This window comes from Mustela erminea, chromosome 1 (assembly GCF_009829155.1).
Source record: "Mustela erminea isolate mMusErm1 chromosome 1, mMusErm1.Pri, whole genome shotgun sequence".
Classification (NCBI taxonomy): Eukaryota; Metazoa; Chordata; class Mammalia; order Carnivora; family Mustelidae; genus Mustela; species Mustela erminea.
In genome coordinates this window covers 103,099,477-103,117,538 of record NC_045614.1, presented here as the reverse complement: position 1 = coordinate 103,117,538, position 18,062 = coordinate 103,099,477, and the positions used below count along the sequence as shown (strand labels likewise).

Sequence of the window (18,062 nt, the reverse complement as noted above, 5' to 3'; positions counted from 1 at the left end):
TTTGTGTTTGTTTGTTTGTTTGTTTGTTTGTTTTTTGAGAGAGAGGGAGAGCACGAGCAGGGGGAGGGGCAGAGGCAGAGGGAGAGAATTCACAAGCAGATTCCCCACTGAGTGCAGAGCATGATGTGGGGCTTGGTCTCACGACTCTGAGATCATGACCTGAGCTGAAACCAAGAGTCAGATGCCCAATCCACTGAGCCACTCAGGCACCCCTCAACCATCAAATGAAAAACCTTTTAAATGCTGTTTGAAAAATGTGGACAGGGTAGCTACACTAAAATAAACAAAGATATATGGCCTATTTCCATTACAATATGCCTCTAATTAATCTAACTTTAGATATTAGCATTTTAATAAATTACTTCAAGAAGTCTTTCTCAAGGAATATAGGACCTCAAAACTTATTCCCTTACTCAATCTTATCCCTAATTTGTTTATAAAGGAAAAAAGGCAGAAATGTTTTTAAAAAATACAATATAATTTACTAAATACCATACAGCAGATAGACAGAATTCAATTTCCCTAAACTCTTTCTTGCATGTTTTCGTGTCCAAAACAAAACAGATGTTAAGGACTGTTAATCTACAGAGAACTCCCTAAATGAGTCTTACTTCCTAAGTCACTCATCATGAAATCCTGTATTCACGAGCTAATTAATGACAATCTCCAATTCTGAGGGGCTCTTTTAAAGAACCATATACTGAAGAGGATAGAATATGCCCTCAATAATATTTTAATGACTACATCAAATAAAATGCAAATGGTTCAAGGGGAGGTTCCAAAAAGAAAATTAGGACAGACTAGTAAAGCTCTCCCTTACAAAAAGATAAATGCAGAAATTCCACTTTTTTAAGGAAATTAAAATCCTTTGTAAAATTTGAACCTATTAAAAAAGGTTGATGTGTCAAGCAACTTTTAGCAACATGATCAACTAATTCTCTTTTAAGCTTTTGGATCACTGGACCAATTTCTTCAGCCATGCTTGCCTCTTGTAACTCTCGGCAAACAACATTATCAGACATTACCATATCTAGGGTGGAGGTGATAGAACAGGATCCTAGTGAATTACTATCCCCTGTTCACCTTCCATTCTAAACATGGGAAATGTGGATTCCATTATTAAAAGACATGCATCTTATACATAAATTCCATCACCAAATTGCCTACTAAGCTATACCCCCACTTTCCTTTCCAACCAATAGATATAAAAGTTGTTTTAAATGTAAGCAATCACAGGTGGTTAGTTTTAACTTTTTATTAAGAAACTAAAGCAAAACGACAGAATTTCAAAAAATTAAAATACAGAATTCTAATTTTAATTCTAAACAAATATGAAATCTACACCAAAAACTAAATCAGTTTATCAGTATTTAAGAATAAAGGGGAATGGCTAAAATGCATTCACAGTCATCATTTCTTCCTTATTAGCTTCAGATTTATATCCCTTTCCTTCGTGCTTCCCTTCAACAGGATACAGAATTTCTTCCTATCTACCTTTTGTTATAGTCTGTAACCTCAGAGCAGCTTTAGTCAGCCTACGTAATTCTTTCTCTGTTCCTTCAGCAAATATGTGAGCACCTGCCTATTGGGCTCTGATGATGAGGGCATAAATGTAAGTCCGTCAGAGATCCTGTCCTAAGATGTTTAGAGGAGATAAGACACCAACAAATAATAAAAATAAATAAATTTATACAAGGTATAAAGTAATATAACATGAGTCAAGTATAAATATAAAAATAGGGAAATTTCAAGGAAGAAAAGATCATATCCAGCTAGAGAAATTAGGGATGCTTTATGAGTGTAGTATTTGGATTGGTTATGGGCTGTTCCTTCCAGGAAGGTCTAAGAGGGGTCCTAATGATGATGGTGTTGATTTCCAGAAAGTAATCTTTAAAACTCTTTACATTTCTAGTTCTTCAAAACTGTTCATTTTTTTAAAAAGGTGAAAAAATATTCATATTATAGTCTATATAAACAGCAGTTTGGGGGCTTAAATAAAAAGTTAATTGTAATGCCTATTATATGGTTTAGGGCTGTTATTTTTGCAACTCTCTTTCCCAGGTCAAATCATATCTAAAAAGCAGAAGATGCCTCCTCACTGAGCCATGACTTTAAGTATTCAACTGGGCAAAACCCACTTGCTTTAGAAGCTTTATAAAATCTATACCTAAACTTATATAAGAATGAAGATGAAATAAATGGCTTTTAATATTCAAGTCAGATAATGAAAAAAATAATGGTTAACTATGAAATAATATATTAACCACAGAACTCCTTGTATGAAAAGTTTTAATGAATTATGAGCCATTGGCCATTACAGACTTTCAGCCTCAATTTTTCTTTCCTATGTAGAACCAGATAATTAAAACAGACTATCTCAAGTATGACAGAAGACCATAGTATGAATAATAGTATTGTTTGTTTACACATCTGCATGCTTTGCTGAAGTTAAGAACCAAAGAGAATGCTCCCAGTTTCCCAAGTCAACAAGATAAACTCAATTACACATTTTTCTTTCCTGATCATAGTTCTAGCTAAAATACAACCAATACTACTTTGCCTTTCAATAGCACATTTTATCCATCATACAAATGTTTTTTCTATTATTTTCTCCTTTACCTTCAATATGCTTGTGAGGTAGTGAAGGGAGGGAGCAAAGATTTTTTTTTTTTAATTTTGCAGATGAGAAGACTTAAGGTGAATTTAAAACTCAAACTTAGCAGCATACTGAAATCACCTAGGAAGTTTTAAAAAATCCTTATGATCATGTCGTATCCCAGACCAACATCAGAATTTTAGGGTATGGGACCCAAGGAACAATATTTTTCAAAATGCACACGACTCCAAAGCACAGCTAAGTTTGAGAGCTACTGGTCTAGATGATTTATACTTAACCTTCAGGTGCAACTGTCTTCTACCTGAATGCTCTCTCAGCACCAATGAAAGAGATTCCTTTTCCTTAAACATTGTTAACAGTTTAATATTCTCTGTACAACTACTATTGGTCTCCAGTAATAAAATAATTTATCAGGTTATAAGCTCTTCATTCCCCTGATGCTCATTCTAAGTATGAACCTTCATTTTATAAAATTTGCAAATAGCACATTAGAGAATTTAAGTCTTTGAGATAAGAATGGCTTTTTGTTCAATATTGACACAATTATTTGATTCTAGGTTCAGTGTGCAATAACCACGTGTTTCTGTTTTCCATTCAGCACCTTCAAAACTTTGTTACAAATGAGTATTAAATGAATATTACACTAATAAGACAAAACGAAAATTATAAGCAAAACTCTCAGCAAATGCTCTTAGAATTAGCTATATCACACCCTGAAAAAAAACAATAAAGTACATAAGGGACTTTATTGTTTTATCATTTATCAACCTTCATCCTAAACCTCTTTTCTTCAATTTTTAAACTTTGCCAAATTGAGTTCTTCTACACCAAGAAAAATCAATTTCTGTAGCAGCTATATTCTCTAACACTTTTAACATATAATTTCACTATGTACTATTAAATATGGTTTCCAGGAGGTTTCTTCTTGACGTGTATATTGAAAAGATCATTAACAGAGTTCACCTTTAAGCAACATACCAAATACGCAATAAAAATTTGTGAACCTGTCAGGTGGCAAAAATAAATCTTTGCTCATCACTGAAATCCTGTTTCATAAAAGTATTGATAATCTTAACTCTTGAGGAGCAAGCCAAAAACCCCAGCAAGCTGCTTATTGTCCCTAACTTGATTAGATTTAAAACAAAATTACACACAGCAGTAAGCTGAAAAGCAAAGAACCACCTGCCTTAGCCAAGTCTTATCACAAAGATGTATCTGAAACCATAGTTATACTTTCATACAGAAAGATGTTTGTTTCTCTTACAATAAAAAATCTCAGCTCGTGTATGTTAGATTGTTAATTCAAGAATATTAGTGAAATCGGATTTATGAGTCAAAAACTAAGAAGAGGATTAATGTCAAGCTCTTCTACAAGGAAATCTTCAAAATATTGCCAACCTGAAGTTTTCAGCGCAAGGTATTTTATTTCAAGTCCCATGGGGGCAATTATCTATAATGAGATTAAGAACATTCTTAACCTGGGTTCAGGCTGGCACTGTTTCAGATGGGTGAGTAAACATTTCTTGATAACCCCAATGAAGAGTCTGAGGCTTAGATTTGTTGCCATGATGTAAACAATATAAAATTAAAAAAAAAAATTGTAGTATCTACAGCATTATAAAGTTACAAAATAAAAGGACCATTCATTCTTTTCTGAAGGTCTGTGACTAACAGCTTTCATATTTGAGGCCTATAAGAGCAAATGGCAATGTTCTGTATTATTATGAGATACTTTCTCAAAGGGCCAAAAAATAAAACCGACACTATAAGATGCACATTATTATTATTACTACTGACATATGTATGATTAGAAATAGATTTGCCTTCCCTCAATCTTAAACCAGGAGATCGAGGGGTCTATACAATAATTTTGATTGTTAAAAGAAAAAATACTAGACTGTAACAGCTATGGAAACTATAAACCAAATTAATGTAAAAATGAGCCAATACAACACATCTCCTCTTAAAATCCTCTTCTTTGTAGTTACCTAATTTTCCCTAAATGTTACTGTAATTTTGTACCATGTAGTGGTTTTTAAGAAATTGAACTAGAACAAAGCAACCCCTTTGTCCTTTTTTTTAGTTTTTTTACACACTTATTATACATACAACTTTTAAAATAGCTGCACAATTTTACATCTCATTGTTAGAGAAGTGCAGTCCAGGCAGACCATGCTTCTCAATATATTAAAAATATTAAATAAAACCCAACCAGTTTCATACTTTTCTAATAGTCAAGCTGGCTGGAAAAAAGGGTCTGGAGAAAAAACAGGCAGTTGTAAAACAGGATCAGTCTTTCTTCACAAACACACTACTTAAAAATCTTGCTATTTCCTTATCTTATCCCTTTTATAGCATCTCTAAAATCTCACCTTAAAAGTTGGTAATGACACATTGCTAACTTAGAGACAAAATCTGTTGCAACATGCATATGTCTACTGCCCACTCAACCAACTGCAACCCTGAGGATTTTTCTAGCCCAGTACAAAGAGGAAACACTAAGATAATCTCTGCCATAGAGTTGCTTCTCCAGTTAACAATTTCATGTGTTTTTCAGGATGTTTCTTGGGCATGCATGTATGACACTGTCACTTCATGATTCTACTTTCCACAAGTAGGTATCTCCTCCATTCTGTCTTTCATCCCAAGAAAGCCACTGTCATCCATCCAAAGGTTTTCCAAGGTAAACCAAAGTCACTTCTGTGTTGCCATATACAGCAGAAACTGCTGGATATAAGCAGACTTTTGGAAGTCCTCTAAAGGCAACCCCCAGGAACTCATATCCACGTTCAAAAGCTAAAGTCTTATCTTCCATGTCTAAGATGACGCGGATTCTTTCTCCTATCTGTAAACAAACAACAAAATAAGGTTAGAAGGAAACTCACCAAAAAGGCATAGCTAGAATAACATACAAATCAACAAGTTGAAAATATTAAGAATATATATCTTAAAAATTATCTGGAAAAATGATCAGAGAAGTTTTCTGGTCAGGGAGTAACATCTAGAAGAAACAAGATATATCAACTTCATCACAAATGCTTATTTTGAAAGTATTTTTTAAGATGGGATCTACATTTAATATGCTCCCCCTGAACAGTTCCCAGATTTTATTTACTCTTCGTTTAAAGGTTTTTCTTAGGAAGTTTACTACTAAAATCTGTAACTTGGTACATTTCACACACACACACACACACACACACACACACAAAAGTTATCTAAATAAACTTTTCAAATTATTCTAGTATTGTACAACAGAATATTATTCAGCCATAAAAAAGAAATATAATTTTGATACATGCTACAACATGGATGATCCTTGAAAACATTATGATAAGTGATGAACTGAGCCAGACACAAAAAGATAAATATGTATGATTCCATTTATATGAAGCACCTGCAATATTCAAGTTGTAGAGTCAGAAAATGGAATATAGGTTGCCAGAGGCTAGAGGAAGGGACACAGATGGAAAGTTATTGTTTAATGAGCACAGAGTTTGTGTTGGGGAAGACAAAAAAGTCTTAGGTATAGATAGTGGTGATGGATACACACATTGTATTAATGCCATTGTATTGTACACTTACAATAGTTAAAACAATAAATAATGCTGTGTATATTTTATCATAATAAAAAGTTACCATAATAAAAAACACATAACATCTAAAGTTTACAAGCAGTTCTAAATATACTGTGGAACTTACATAATCATGAGGAGCAAAATCTGACTATAGATTCTGAAGATGCATAATAAGCTTATTAGTCATTTTATAGGCCACTGCTCTGAAATACCAGTTATAAAAACAGCAGCACTGATTGTTAAACTAAAGCAGAAGCACAATATACCCAGCTTTTTTCCCACATGGAAAAGTGGGAAAGCAGACAAATAAGGATATTTTATTTTTACAATTTGCATTTACAAAAGGTTGTTTCACCTATACACTTGGAGGCAGAAAGTCCTAACATTTGCAGTCAAAAATCAGAATTTAGTATTTCCCAATTATGTCAATTCCTGCTGTTGCTGTTACTTTTCTTTGTTGTATTTAAATAACTGTAAACATCTTCTTCTTTCTTCCCTTTGCCCAACTCATAGATTAACTCATAGATTGTACCCCATTTTATGGACCTAAAAACATCCTAATCACCATCAGCACTATTGCCACCAACAAAACAAACAATAAAAATGAAAAGTGAATATTTTGCTTGGTATTCATTCTGTAGTTTATTTGTATTATCTCATTTAATTCTCCCATCTATCCTAATATTTGTCCCTATTTTACATAAGATGGAAACTAAGATGACAGAACCATTCCTGGTGAAATTTGCAAGTCTGCTTCACCACTGATTGATTGAGTGTATAGCACACACACAACACAGGGAGCAGAAAGCAGAAGTCTCACTAGCTTTAGGTGTCAGAGGGCAAAACTTGAGAGATGGCAGAGCACCCAGAAACTTAGAGGAGGAACTCCATAAGCAAACAGAACCACAAAGATGATGAGCCCCAAATTTGAGAATAAACTGCCCAAATCATTGTGTGATCACTGTCTTACATAGACAAAGAGGAAATACCCACAGAATCAGCCTGGAAAAGTAAGGGCTAGAAGTCAAACACCTCTATCCCCCAACCAAAACAAACAAACAAACAAATAAACCTGAACAAAGACCTAGCTGCTATACACCATGGTGGAGACAGAGTTTAGTCTGAAGACTCCAGGCAACTTAACTGCCTACTAGAACATCTATACTTTTCGGAAAAACAGTGATTTCTAAAAACAAAACATTCCAGTATTACTACTACATATTATCTATAATTTCCAACTTTCAATTTAAATAATTGACTGGATGGGACACCTGGGGGGCTTAGTTGGTTAAGCATCTGCCCCAGTATCCTGGGATTAAGTCCTATATCCAGCTCCTTACTCAGCAGGGGGCCTTTTCTCCCTCTGCCTGCACTGCCTATAGCTTTCCGTGCTCTGCTCTCTCTCCGACAAATAAATAAAAATCTTTTTTAAAAAAATAAAATAAAATATTTTTAAAAAATAAAATAAAATCTTTTTTAAAATTCCAAAAATAAAAAAATAAAACTGACTGGGTAGAAAAAGAAACAGAAAAGTATAATCTATACTCTGAGGAAAAAAAGCAGTCAATAGAAACTGATTTGGCAGACAAAGAATTCAAAGTAGCTATTATAAATATGTGCAAAGAATTAAAGCAAAATCTAAACTGATAAATGGACAGAGATTCTCAGTAGAGAAATGGAAACTACAAAAAAGAACCAAACAAAAATTTTAGAGCTCTAGAGTAAAATAACCAAAATTCACTAGACTGGCTTAGTAGAAAAATCGATACAGTAAGGAGAATAAATCTATGAACTTGAAGATGGAGTAACAGAAATTATCTAATCCAAAAAACAAAGAGAAAAAAGATTTTGTTAAACAAGAACACAGGGCGCCTGGGTGGCTCAGTGGGTTAAGCCGCTGCCTTCGGCTCAGGTCATGATCTCGGGGTCCTGGGATCGAGTCCCGCATCAGGCTCTCTGCTCAGCAGGAGCCTGCTTCCTCCTCTCTCTCTCTCTGCCTGCCTCTCTGCCTACTCGTGATCTCTCTCTGTCAAATAAATAAATAAAATCTTAAAAAAATAAATAAATAAAATAAACAAGAACACAGCTTCAGTGATAGAAAGACAATGACAACATCAAGCAGCCCAACAACTACATTAAATGTAAATGGGTTAAACATTCAGATCAAAAGACAGAGATTATGAGATTGGGATAGATTTAAAAGACCCAATTAAAAAAAAAAAAAAGACCCAATTATATGCCCTCTAGGAGACCCATTTTAAACACAAAGACAGATTGAAAGTAAAAGAATAGAGAAAGAGAGATACCTTTCAATAGTAAGCATAAGAAAGTTGAACTTGCTATATTAACTTAAATATTATAATTTATATATTTATAATATTTATTAAAATATATAATATATAAATATATATTAAAATAGACTTAAAAACAAAAAGTAATGAAATCTCCAACTATACTTGCTAATTTACCTATTCCTTCTTTCAGTTCTGTAAGTTTTTGTTTCATGCGTTTTGGAGATCTGTTATTAGGTACATATATGTTTACACAGTTGTTGTATCCCCCTATATGATTAACTCTTTTATCATTATGAAATGACTCTAATAATATTCCTTATCTTTAAGTCTATAAATCCTTAAAACTTCCAATTTCTTTTTTTTTTAAGATTTTATTTATTTATTTGACAGAAAGAGATCACAAGCAGGCAGAGAGAGAAGAGGAAGCAGGCTCCCCACTGAGCAGAGAGCCCAAAGCTGGGCTCGATCCCAGGACCCTGAGACCATGACCTGAGCCGAAGGCAGAGGCCTTAACCCACTCAGCCACCCAGGTGCCCCAAAACTTCCAATTTCTTGTCAGATTACTGTGTTTTAAACTCAGCTGGCTCTATGGTAATCATATGGCTTTTTACAAATAAGAATATAATTTTGACCCCAGAATCAAGTGAATATGGCATAAGGCTAGGATGAAAAGAACAGGGGCGCCTGGGTGGCTCAGTGGGTTAAGCCTCTGCCTTTGGGTCAGGTCATGATCCCTGGGATCGAGCCCCACATCAGGCTTGGCAGGGAGCCTGCTTCCTCTCTCTCTCTGCCTGCCTCTCTGCCTACTTGTGATCTTTGTCTGTCAGATAAATAAATAAAATCTTAAAAAAAAAAAAGAAAAAAAATGCAGTAGTTTGCCTGAATTTGCCTGTCTTATAGAAATCATTGACACCTCAAGAGGCTTTGAATCCAAAAATTAATGAATAGCAGAGGGTATGTGTGTGCATGTGCATGGTGCATCTGTGGGAGTAAGAAGTCTAGAAAAAGGAGATTTGGATGTGCCATGATATATGAAAGATGACAATCTAGATAGAGCACAAGTTGGGAAACTATGGTCATTGGGTCAAATCTGCCTGCAGCCCATAAATAAGGTTTTACTGGATCACAGTTATGCTCACTCATTTACATATCATCTATGGCTGTTTTTGTACTATAAAAACAAAACTGAACAGCTGTGACAGAGACCAAATGGACTGCAATTCCTGAACTATTTACTACCCACCCTGTACAGAAAAAGTTTGCCAACTCCCAACTTAGAGCAAAGATAAGATTGCTCAAGGTCAAATATGTATCAGGAAACAAATATGGAAATACTAAAAGATTATTAGAGTAGCAAAGAAAGGCCAATTACACTATTTTTAAGTCGTCAAAAAGACATACAAAGCTACGATATAAAACTTTGTAAATTTAAAACAAATCAAGGCATGATTTGACAAAGGACCAGAACTGAGAAAATACCCAGTTTCTCACCTGATATTTTGGTGCATTGTTGCATTGTGGAAAACTGCCATTGACTTCTCCGTTATGCAGTAGATTATTGTCCACCAGATTCCAGCCCCAGCTCTGGTCATCACTACCCAGTAATGCCACATAACCTTGGCACTGCATGGGGGCCCGTTTTGTGGCAATTCCAATCACTGCCACAGTGCCCAGAGGGCCTTCCCACCATACTTCCCATGCATGGCGGCCCTCACTGAAACCAATCTTGGTCCTTGCACCATCAGTACTCTGGGCAATGGGGTTTCGATGTAAAGTAAAGCCATTTTTCTTAATGTAGACATTCCTGGAGCAGTCATTAGTGCTGAAGGCATGTTGGAAAGCACGTACCTGAAAACATGAAAAACAGACCAAAGGAACAGAAATTTGATTTTCCTTAAACATTAAAAAGTACCCAAACTTTAGGGGTGCTTGGGTGGCTCAGTAAGCCTCCAACTTTTGATCTCAGGGTCGTGAGATTAACCCCTGGGTTGGGTTCCATGCTAGGGGTGGAGACTGCTTAGATTCTCTCTCTCCCTCACCCTCTGCCCCTTCCCATGCCCCCCCCCACTCCTGTGTGCTATCTTAAAAAAAAAAAAAAAAAGGTACCAAGCTTTAGGCTCCATGTTTTTAAACAATAAAGTGATATATATCATATATATGTGTGTATATATATGATATATATACATCTATATATATATATACATACACACACACACATATGTATTTTTTAAAGTCACATTGTCTCATTATTGATCAAAATTCTGAACTGTAGTTTAGTTTCTCCAAATCAATTTCTTAAAATATCTAAAGATATATGCAAGAATCCTTATATTTTAGAGATAATGCTGAAATATTTATGGATGACGATATCTCAGAATTGCTTTGAAATATCTAGGACTAGCAAAGGAAAGTGGGTGGGGTAAACATGAAAACAGACTGTCCATGAATTAATCACTGGTAAAGCTTGGTGATAGGTTTGGGAGGTTCTTTAAACTATTTTCTCTAGTCTTGTTTATATTTAGTATTTTATATCAAAAAGTTAAGGGATGTATAACTTTCATATTGGCAATACTGTCATAAAAAATATTTTAACAGAGAACTTAGTCATAGCAGCTCTAAAGTTTATGAAAAATTTTAATAACCACAAACAAGGTTAGATCCTCAGCTTCCTTGCCAATTATTACTCATATATTGAGACAGCACCACTCTCATTTTACCAAATCAAATAACCCCATAAATAGCACCTACTTTCAAACACTAGAGTTTATAAGGAAATAGTCAATACGAATAGCTACCACTGATAGGACAGATTAGTTGACCTGCACTAACCAGTTTTTTAAGCTTCCAAAACCCCGTACAAAAATTTCTACTCTGTACAAATAGTAAACACTTCCCATGCTTTAGTAATTAAAAGTTTTTGATTTGGGAGAGGGAGAAAAAAAGTGTTTGCTTTGTATGTTTGCTGAAATTCTTTCTTTACTTTATTCAAACTACCTCAAAGCAGCCAAAGGTTGGGGCCTATTGCTTTAGTTAACCTAAGCCACCAACTCCAGAATCAAAGATTTCATTATTAGGAGGGGCCTCAAAAAGACCTAGTGCAACACAGGGATGAGGACACAGACCTAAAACTCAACAGCTAGTTAGAGCAAGAACCCCAAAGAGAAGTCAGGTATCTCTTCATCCAGTGTTCAGTTACTATTAGCCAGTACCTCACTGCTTCACTGTTGCACTGAAGACCAGAGACAAAAAAACAAACAAAACCCCTGCTTGATTTAGGAGGCTATAATACTGAAATATTTCTAAATTTTTTCCTATCTGTTCCTACTTTTAAGCACATTAAAAAAATCAGAACATAAGATTAAATGGGAGAGTAAAATGTCCCCAAAATATTAAGTATTAAAAAACTCAAGAGGGTTTAACAACTAAAATATAAAATACTTTATAAAATCTTTATTATAAAATTTTTAACATACTTACCTATGTCTATTCCCCAATTCTTATAAATACTAATTGCTTTTTCTCCATGCTTCTTCTCTTTGTCACAGAGACATTGTTGACAGCCACTTCTTCAGATTTCTGACTTCTTCCTACTTCTCTGGACTGATCTTTCTTCACTGTACTCTTTTCTGGTGGCCATCCTACTTCTGCCCCCTAAAACTCTCCAGAACTCAGTCCTTAACTCTCTTCCTAATTTCTTTCCAGACCTAGTTTTCTAAAAGAGCACCTTTATTACATTTCATCTCAGTTCAATAACCACAGATGGTTCCATACTAACTACCATATTAACTGTGAATTTTTCTTCCTGGTTTTCAAAGCCCTTCAGGTATGGTTCTTCCTACTTCCCTTTCTAACTTCACATCATTCTCCCTCTCTGTAATATACCTGCTTTCCTTCTCAAACACATCCTATATCCTCTAAGATGAGATCTAGTCTTGCCACCTATATGAAGGTAGTCTAACTGGAACTACCCAATCCCCAGTTTCTCTCTCCTAAGTTCTTATCCATCATAGTTGGCACCATACAACATTTAAGTCTGTATCCAACCTGGGATGTCTGGGTGGCTCAGGAGTTTAAGCGTCTGCCTTAGGTCATGACCCCAGCCTCCTGGGATCAAGTCCCACATTAGGCTCCTTCCTCAGTGGGGAGCCTGCCTCTCCCCCTGCTTGTGCATGCTCTCTCTCTCTGACAAATAAAATTTTAAAAACAAACAAACAGGGCATCTAGATAGCTCAGTGGGTTATGCCTCTGCCTTTGGTTCAGGTCATGATCTCAGGGTCCTGATCGAGTCCCGCATCGGGCTCTCTCCTTGGCAGGGAGCCTGCTTCCTCCTCTCTCTCTCCACCTACTTGTGATCTCTGTCAAATGAATAAATAAAATCTTAAAAAAAAATTTTCTAAAACAAACAAACAAACAAACAAGAAGTCTGTATCCAACCCAACTACTTGATTCTAGTAAAAAATATATTGAAAAACAACAGGAAAACAACACTAATCTTACTAAATTGTCCAACTTCTCTCAGCCTAGAACAGAAGGGCATGTTAAGGAACACTATGGGAATGAAATCTGCAAAGTCCAGATTGAGGGAAACAGAGTAAACAACCTTATTTCTTCAACAGATAAGTTGCAGGAATGGAAGTTAGGAAAGAAGGAGGCAGAATTTGTTGGCTAAAATAGCCTTTAAGACAACTGCCTTTGGCTCAGGTCATGATTCTGGAGTCCCAGGATCAAGTCCCGCATCAGGCTTCCTGATTGACCAGGAGTCTGCTTCTCCCTTTGACCTTCCCTGCTCTCATGCTCTCTCTCATTCTTTATCAAATAAATAAAATCTTTTATAAATGAATGAATGAATGAATGAATGAAATAAAATAGCGTTAAGAAATATATCAACTGTTTGCCATGAGAACCTTATATAGATCTTGATTAAATAAACTTAAAATTAAAAATATAGCATTTGACATTTCTGAAACAATTGGAAATTTTAACTATTTGGTTACATTAAGGAATTATTAATTTCCTTATACTTCATTGATATTGACATTGTTACTGTGTTAATTGTCCTTATCTTTTCAATACTTTTTGATAATTTTTTTTATTTATATCCTTATAGTTAAGATAATTTTTCATCTGAAAAATTCAGATGAAATGGAAAAATAAACACACAAATTAATAAATAAAAAACAATCCATAGTTCCTGTCTCACAGTCTAATGCACAACCTAAATTTTACATTAAAACAATTTTAAGACGTACTTTAGGATCTAGGTCTAAAAATTAGAGAATATATTATAGTTAGCTGCTAAGTATGACTGAAATAATTGTTGTTCCCTGGTGACATACAAAATATGAACTTTTTTAAAAAAGGATTTTTATTTATTTATTTGACAGAGAGAATCACAAGTAGGCAGGGAGGCAGGCAGACAGAGAGGGGTAAGGAGGCTCCCCGCCAAGCCAAGCGCTTGATGTGGGGCTAGATCCCAAGACCCTGGGATCATGACCTGATCCGAAGGCAGAAGCTTTAACCCACTGCGCCACCCAGGCAGCCTAAAATATGAACTTTAACTTTTAAAAAGAAGACAAATCTTAAATAGACTTGAAATTCCAAATACTTTTGAGTTTTATGCTATCCTATGCCCATTCCCATCCTCCTCTTAGCTGGACAGGCTCCCTGGAAATCCTGTGACTATCTTTCTTCTTCTTCATCTCATTCACTCCCAGTCAGCTGTCCACTTATGTGCATTTGTTCTCTGTGATAGCTCTCCCAGACATCCTCTTCGCTCTCGTATTTGTTCAGGTCTTAAGGACCTCTGGTATAGGTACTAACCCCTGTTCTGTCCAATTCATCTTATGGCCTAGTTCTTCTAAACCACAGCTCTTGTCACTCCTCTGTGCAAACTTCTATGGTTTAAAATGGGAGAATAAAGCCCAAACTATACAATGAAGCCGATATGCCAAGAACATCCATAGTCTATCTAGCCTCAACATACCTTTACAATTATACTCCCACTTCTTCAATTCAATCTCCCTAAACCCTTTTATATCTCTAGTCTTTCCTCTAAGCTCCAAATTGTAACAGCTGCCTATCTGAAATCTCTCAGATGTCTCAAAAACACTGTAAATTCTACTCTACCAAAATTGAACTCAGGCTATTCCTCCTAAATCTAGCCCAGGTGATTCCCATAATTATATAATCGAGATATCTAGGAGTCATTCTTGGCACCTCCCTCTCCCTCACCCCTATTTCAAATCTATTGCCAAGTCCTGTAGATTTTACTTTCTAAATATTTCCTACATTTCTCCCCATCTCCTACACTACCCACTTCTTAACTGATCTACCCATATTTCTAAGGTCCTCCTCCAATCTGTTCTCTATACTGAAGTCAGAAATAACCTCTTAAAAATGAAAAAAAAAAAATCACACCAATATTCACACTCCTAACCCCCTCTTGCTTACAATTCAAAATGGCTTCCCTATAGTCTGGCCTCAACCCACCTCTTTCATTTGCTCTAAAACCTGTCTCACCTTTGCTCTCCATGATGCAGCCACACTGATGCGTTTTCTACCCCTCATACTCATCAAGTTTCCTCCTGGAAGGCTCTTTTCTCTCCCCTTGGCCTTACTGTTCAGATTTTACTTCATGCATTGTATCCTCAGAGAAAGCCTTCCTTGACCTCCCTACCTTGGTCAAATCCTCCATTACTGACATTCAGAGTACTATGTACTTCTCCTTCACAGTACCTACCACAGATGCAATTTTATAACTGTATGATGATTTTATTAATTATCTATCTCCCCACTCCCCACTAAACTGTAAGCTCCAAAAAGTAAGGCATCCATAAAGTTTTGGGTCTGTTTTTATTCCACTGCATTTGCAAAACTGAGCACAGTGCCTGGCACTCACGTTTTTTAAAATAAAAACATACACTCTACAAATCCTTTGCTTTCCTCTTGTCCTGCTTTGCTCAGGGTATTTCTTCTTAGTAAAATATTCAAATCCTATCTTTAAAATTTAGCTCAAATATAATCCTAATCTCAAAACTTCTCCAAGCCTCCACTCAACTTGTACATCTTTCCTTTCACTGAAGTTCTAGTGTGTGTGAATATATATATATCCAGTATTTATAATAACTCTAACAAGAGCAATTCCTATCATGTGTTATTTCTATACATTTTTCTTCTCTCCTTGACTGAGGACTTCCTTACTAGGCTATCTGACTTCTTTTGAATTAATCTTTTTATTCTCAAGACATGCAAGAAAAGTTCTGCAACATCTGAATGAACATATGATTAGTACTAGTTTACAATACCTACCATGAGTGTGGTAGAAAGACACACGAAGTGTTTAAAAACCTAAGAAACCTAAAATATCTCTGGAAGAATACAAAAAACAGGTAACATAGGCTGCATACAAGAAAGGAAACTAAACTGGGTGGCTGGTGCAACATGCAAAACATGCAAACATGCAAAAGAAGACATTTTGCTGATATTATTTTGCTTTTGCATGTTGGCTTGCATGTTGGCTCACATGAACACATTACCTAACACATACTATAATATGAATCTGGACTCCTGTAAATAGATACATTACAGACCAATTACAAAAAGGTCTTGTTGAAAATAAGTAAAAACAATAAAGTTTATTAAAAAAAAAAAGCTAAATAAAATGTATGAAGCCTATCTGTTTTCAGGCAAAGCAGGACAAAACTGCCATGTTCTGCGCTCTACTACATAAATTACAACTAGTATCCACTAAGCATCCACCATGTACAAATATTGTCCTAATAAATTAACATGTTATTTCACTTAATAAAAATGTGATAGTTGACATACATAATGGCAATATTCCTTATTGTATTAAACTAAAATTTCCTTTATTACATAAGAATAAATTTTACATCTATTTCATAAAGAAAAAAATTTACTTCTTACTCTGACTCCCCTTCTTGGCAGTCTAGTTTGAAAAGTGGTATATACCCTTTTTAGTTATTAATGTATTTTTTTATGTTTACCACATTCTAGAGCAGGCTTCATCCTCTCTCATATTTGCTCCCAGTGACTGCTGTACTGAACAGTTAACTATTCAACTGAATACAAGCTCCAGGCCTTTGTTTATATTGCCTGAAGAATCTTCTCAGCCCTGCCATAACCTGTTACTTGAAATTTTCACTTGTATATGAACAAGGCAGGAGTATGCCCAAGAAACTAGGAGGCAAAAAGGCAGCAAAACCGGTATCAGCACATTAGATGACAAATGGAACAGAAAAGGCACACCATCAAGGTGGAACTATGAAAAAGTTGGCAGAGAAGTAGCCAAATAGTGAGACAAGGCAGCATTAGGACAGTTAAGTGGTGCCCATGGGGGAGAAAGGGATGTTCTGTTAAAGCCTGTATCTTGAAACCTAGTAGAATGCCTACGATCACGTAGAAAGTCTACGACCACAGTAGAATGTCTAGGACCACACTCATAAGCCCGAAACATAATGGAGGGAATTAGAGAACTTGGGAGAAAATAGAGGGGAAAAACAGTTAAAAATCAGAGCCTGGAAAAGGTGAGGTGAATGTGGGGAGAAAGCAAACATCTTAGAAACTAAGCCGTTGTTAAGACAGCCGAGATGATCTCATAAAAAACAAGATACGAGTACTGAAAGGTACAAAAATGGAGGGGGGGGTGGCCTGCCTTTTGGGGAGAAGACTGTGGAAAGTGGAATGAGTGGTGGGAACCAGGAATTGCAAACTATCTGGTCCTTTAAAAAGTACATCACGGAAGTGGGGTAGGTTAAGGAGCAGAACTTCAAAGAGAAGAGGATCTTTATGGAGGGGGGAGGTGAGGTAAGGTATTGACTGCAGCCGCGCAAAGGCGGGATGGTGAGGCGAGGAGTGTGAGTCAGAGCTTAGATGAGCAGCGCTGAGACTGAGCGCGGCGCAGAGAAGCGGGACTGGAGGCAGCGGCGTGGCCCGGGGCTCCCTCACCTTGGCCTTGTAGCTGGGCAGGTTGCAGAGGATGTCCGTGCGTAGAGCCTCTTCTGCCAGGCTGCGGGCGCAAAGGCTCCGCCACACCTCGCTGTTCTCATCACCGTGCAGGCAGCGGTACCAGTGCTTGCACACCAGGGCGCAGCTTCGCAGCTCGGACAGCTCCAGGTAGGAGAACACCAATTCCAGCACCCGGCTAGGCAGCCGGCCCCCTGCCCCCGCAGACCCTGAGCCCGAACCGCCGACCGCGCCGCCGCCACCGCTACAGACAGCCCCGCCGGAGGCTCCCCCAGGCCCCGGGGCTGGCGCCGCCATCGCCTCACCAGCCGGCCCAAGGGCCGCCGCTGCCGCCGCCGCTTCTCCCCGTCTCTGCTGGGGAGGCCAAGCCTCGCCTTGCGACCAGAGAACCTCGCTCACCGCCCCTTTCACAGCCAACCACCGGCCCTCCACCACTCCCGCCCCTGCCCGGGGGCGTCCGCCGCGCGCCCCGCCTCACTAAGGGCAGACGCACCGGCTGCACGGGCGTCCCCCGCCCCTCCTCCCCGGCTCAGCGCGGGCGTTGGAACCGCCCGACTCGCACGGCCTCCCCGCGGCGCGCCCGTGGCTCCG

The 18,062-nt window shown here is 37.2% G+C and overlaps 1 protein-coding gene across 1 annotated transcript; it reads right to left on the bottom strand.

Annotated features, from left to right (window-relative positions):
• Window positions 1-2,660: 2,660 nt before the first annotated feature.
• Window positions 2,661-17,926, bottom strand: FBXO45 (F-box protein 45). Its single transcript, XM_032336687.1, has 3 exons — window positions 17,454-17,926; window positions 9,978-10,334; window positions 2,661-5,462 (listed from the first exon to the last, which is right to left on the bottom strand). Exons 1-3 carry the CDS (start codon window positions 17,766-17,768, stop codon window positions 5,277-5,279), a joined length of 858 nt encoding a protein of 285 aa, XP_032192578.1. The 5' UTR covers window positions 17,769-17,926; the 3' UTR covers window positions 2,661-5,276.
• Between the last annotated feature and the right edge of the window lie 136 nt (window positions 17,927-18,062).

Coding starts and splice junctions, on each gene's coding strand:
- FBXO45 (XM_032336687.1), bottom strand. CDS start 17,768: ATGGCGGCGCCAGCCCCGGGGCCTGGGGGAGCCTCCGGCGGGGCTGTC. Junction 10,335..17,453: donor TGCCCAGCTACAAGGCCAAG/GTGAGGGAGCCC, acceptor TCATGTTTTCAG/GTACGTGCTTTCCAACATGC. Junction 5,463..9,977: donor ACAATGCACCAAAATATCAG/GTGAGAAACTGG, acceptor GTTTGTTTACAG/ATAGGAGAAAGAATCCGCGT.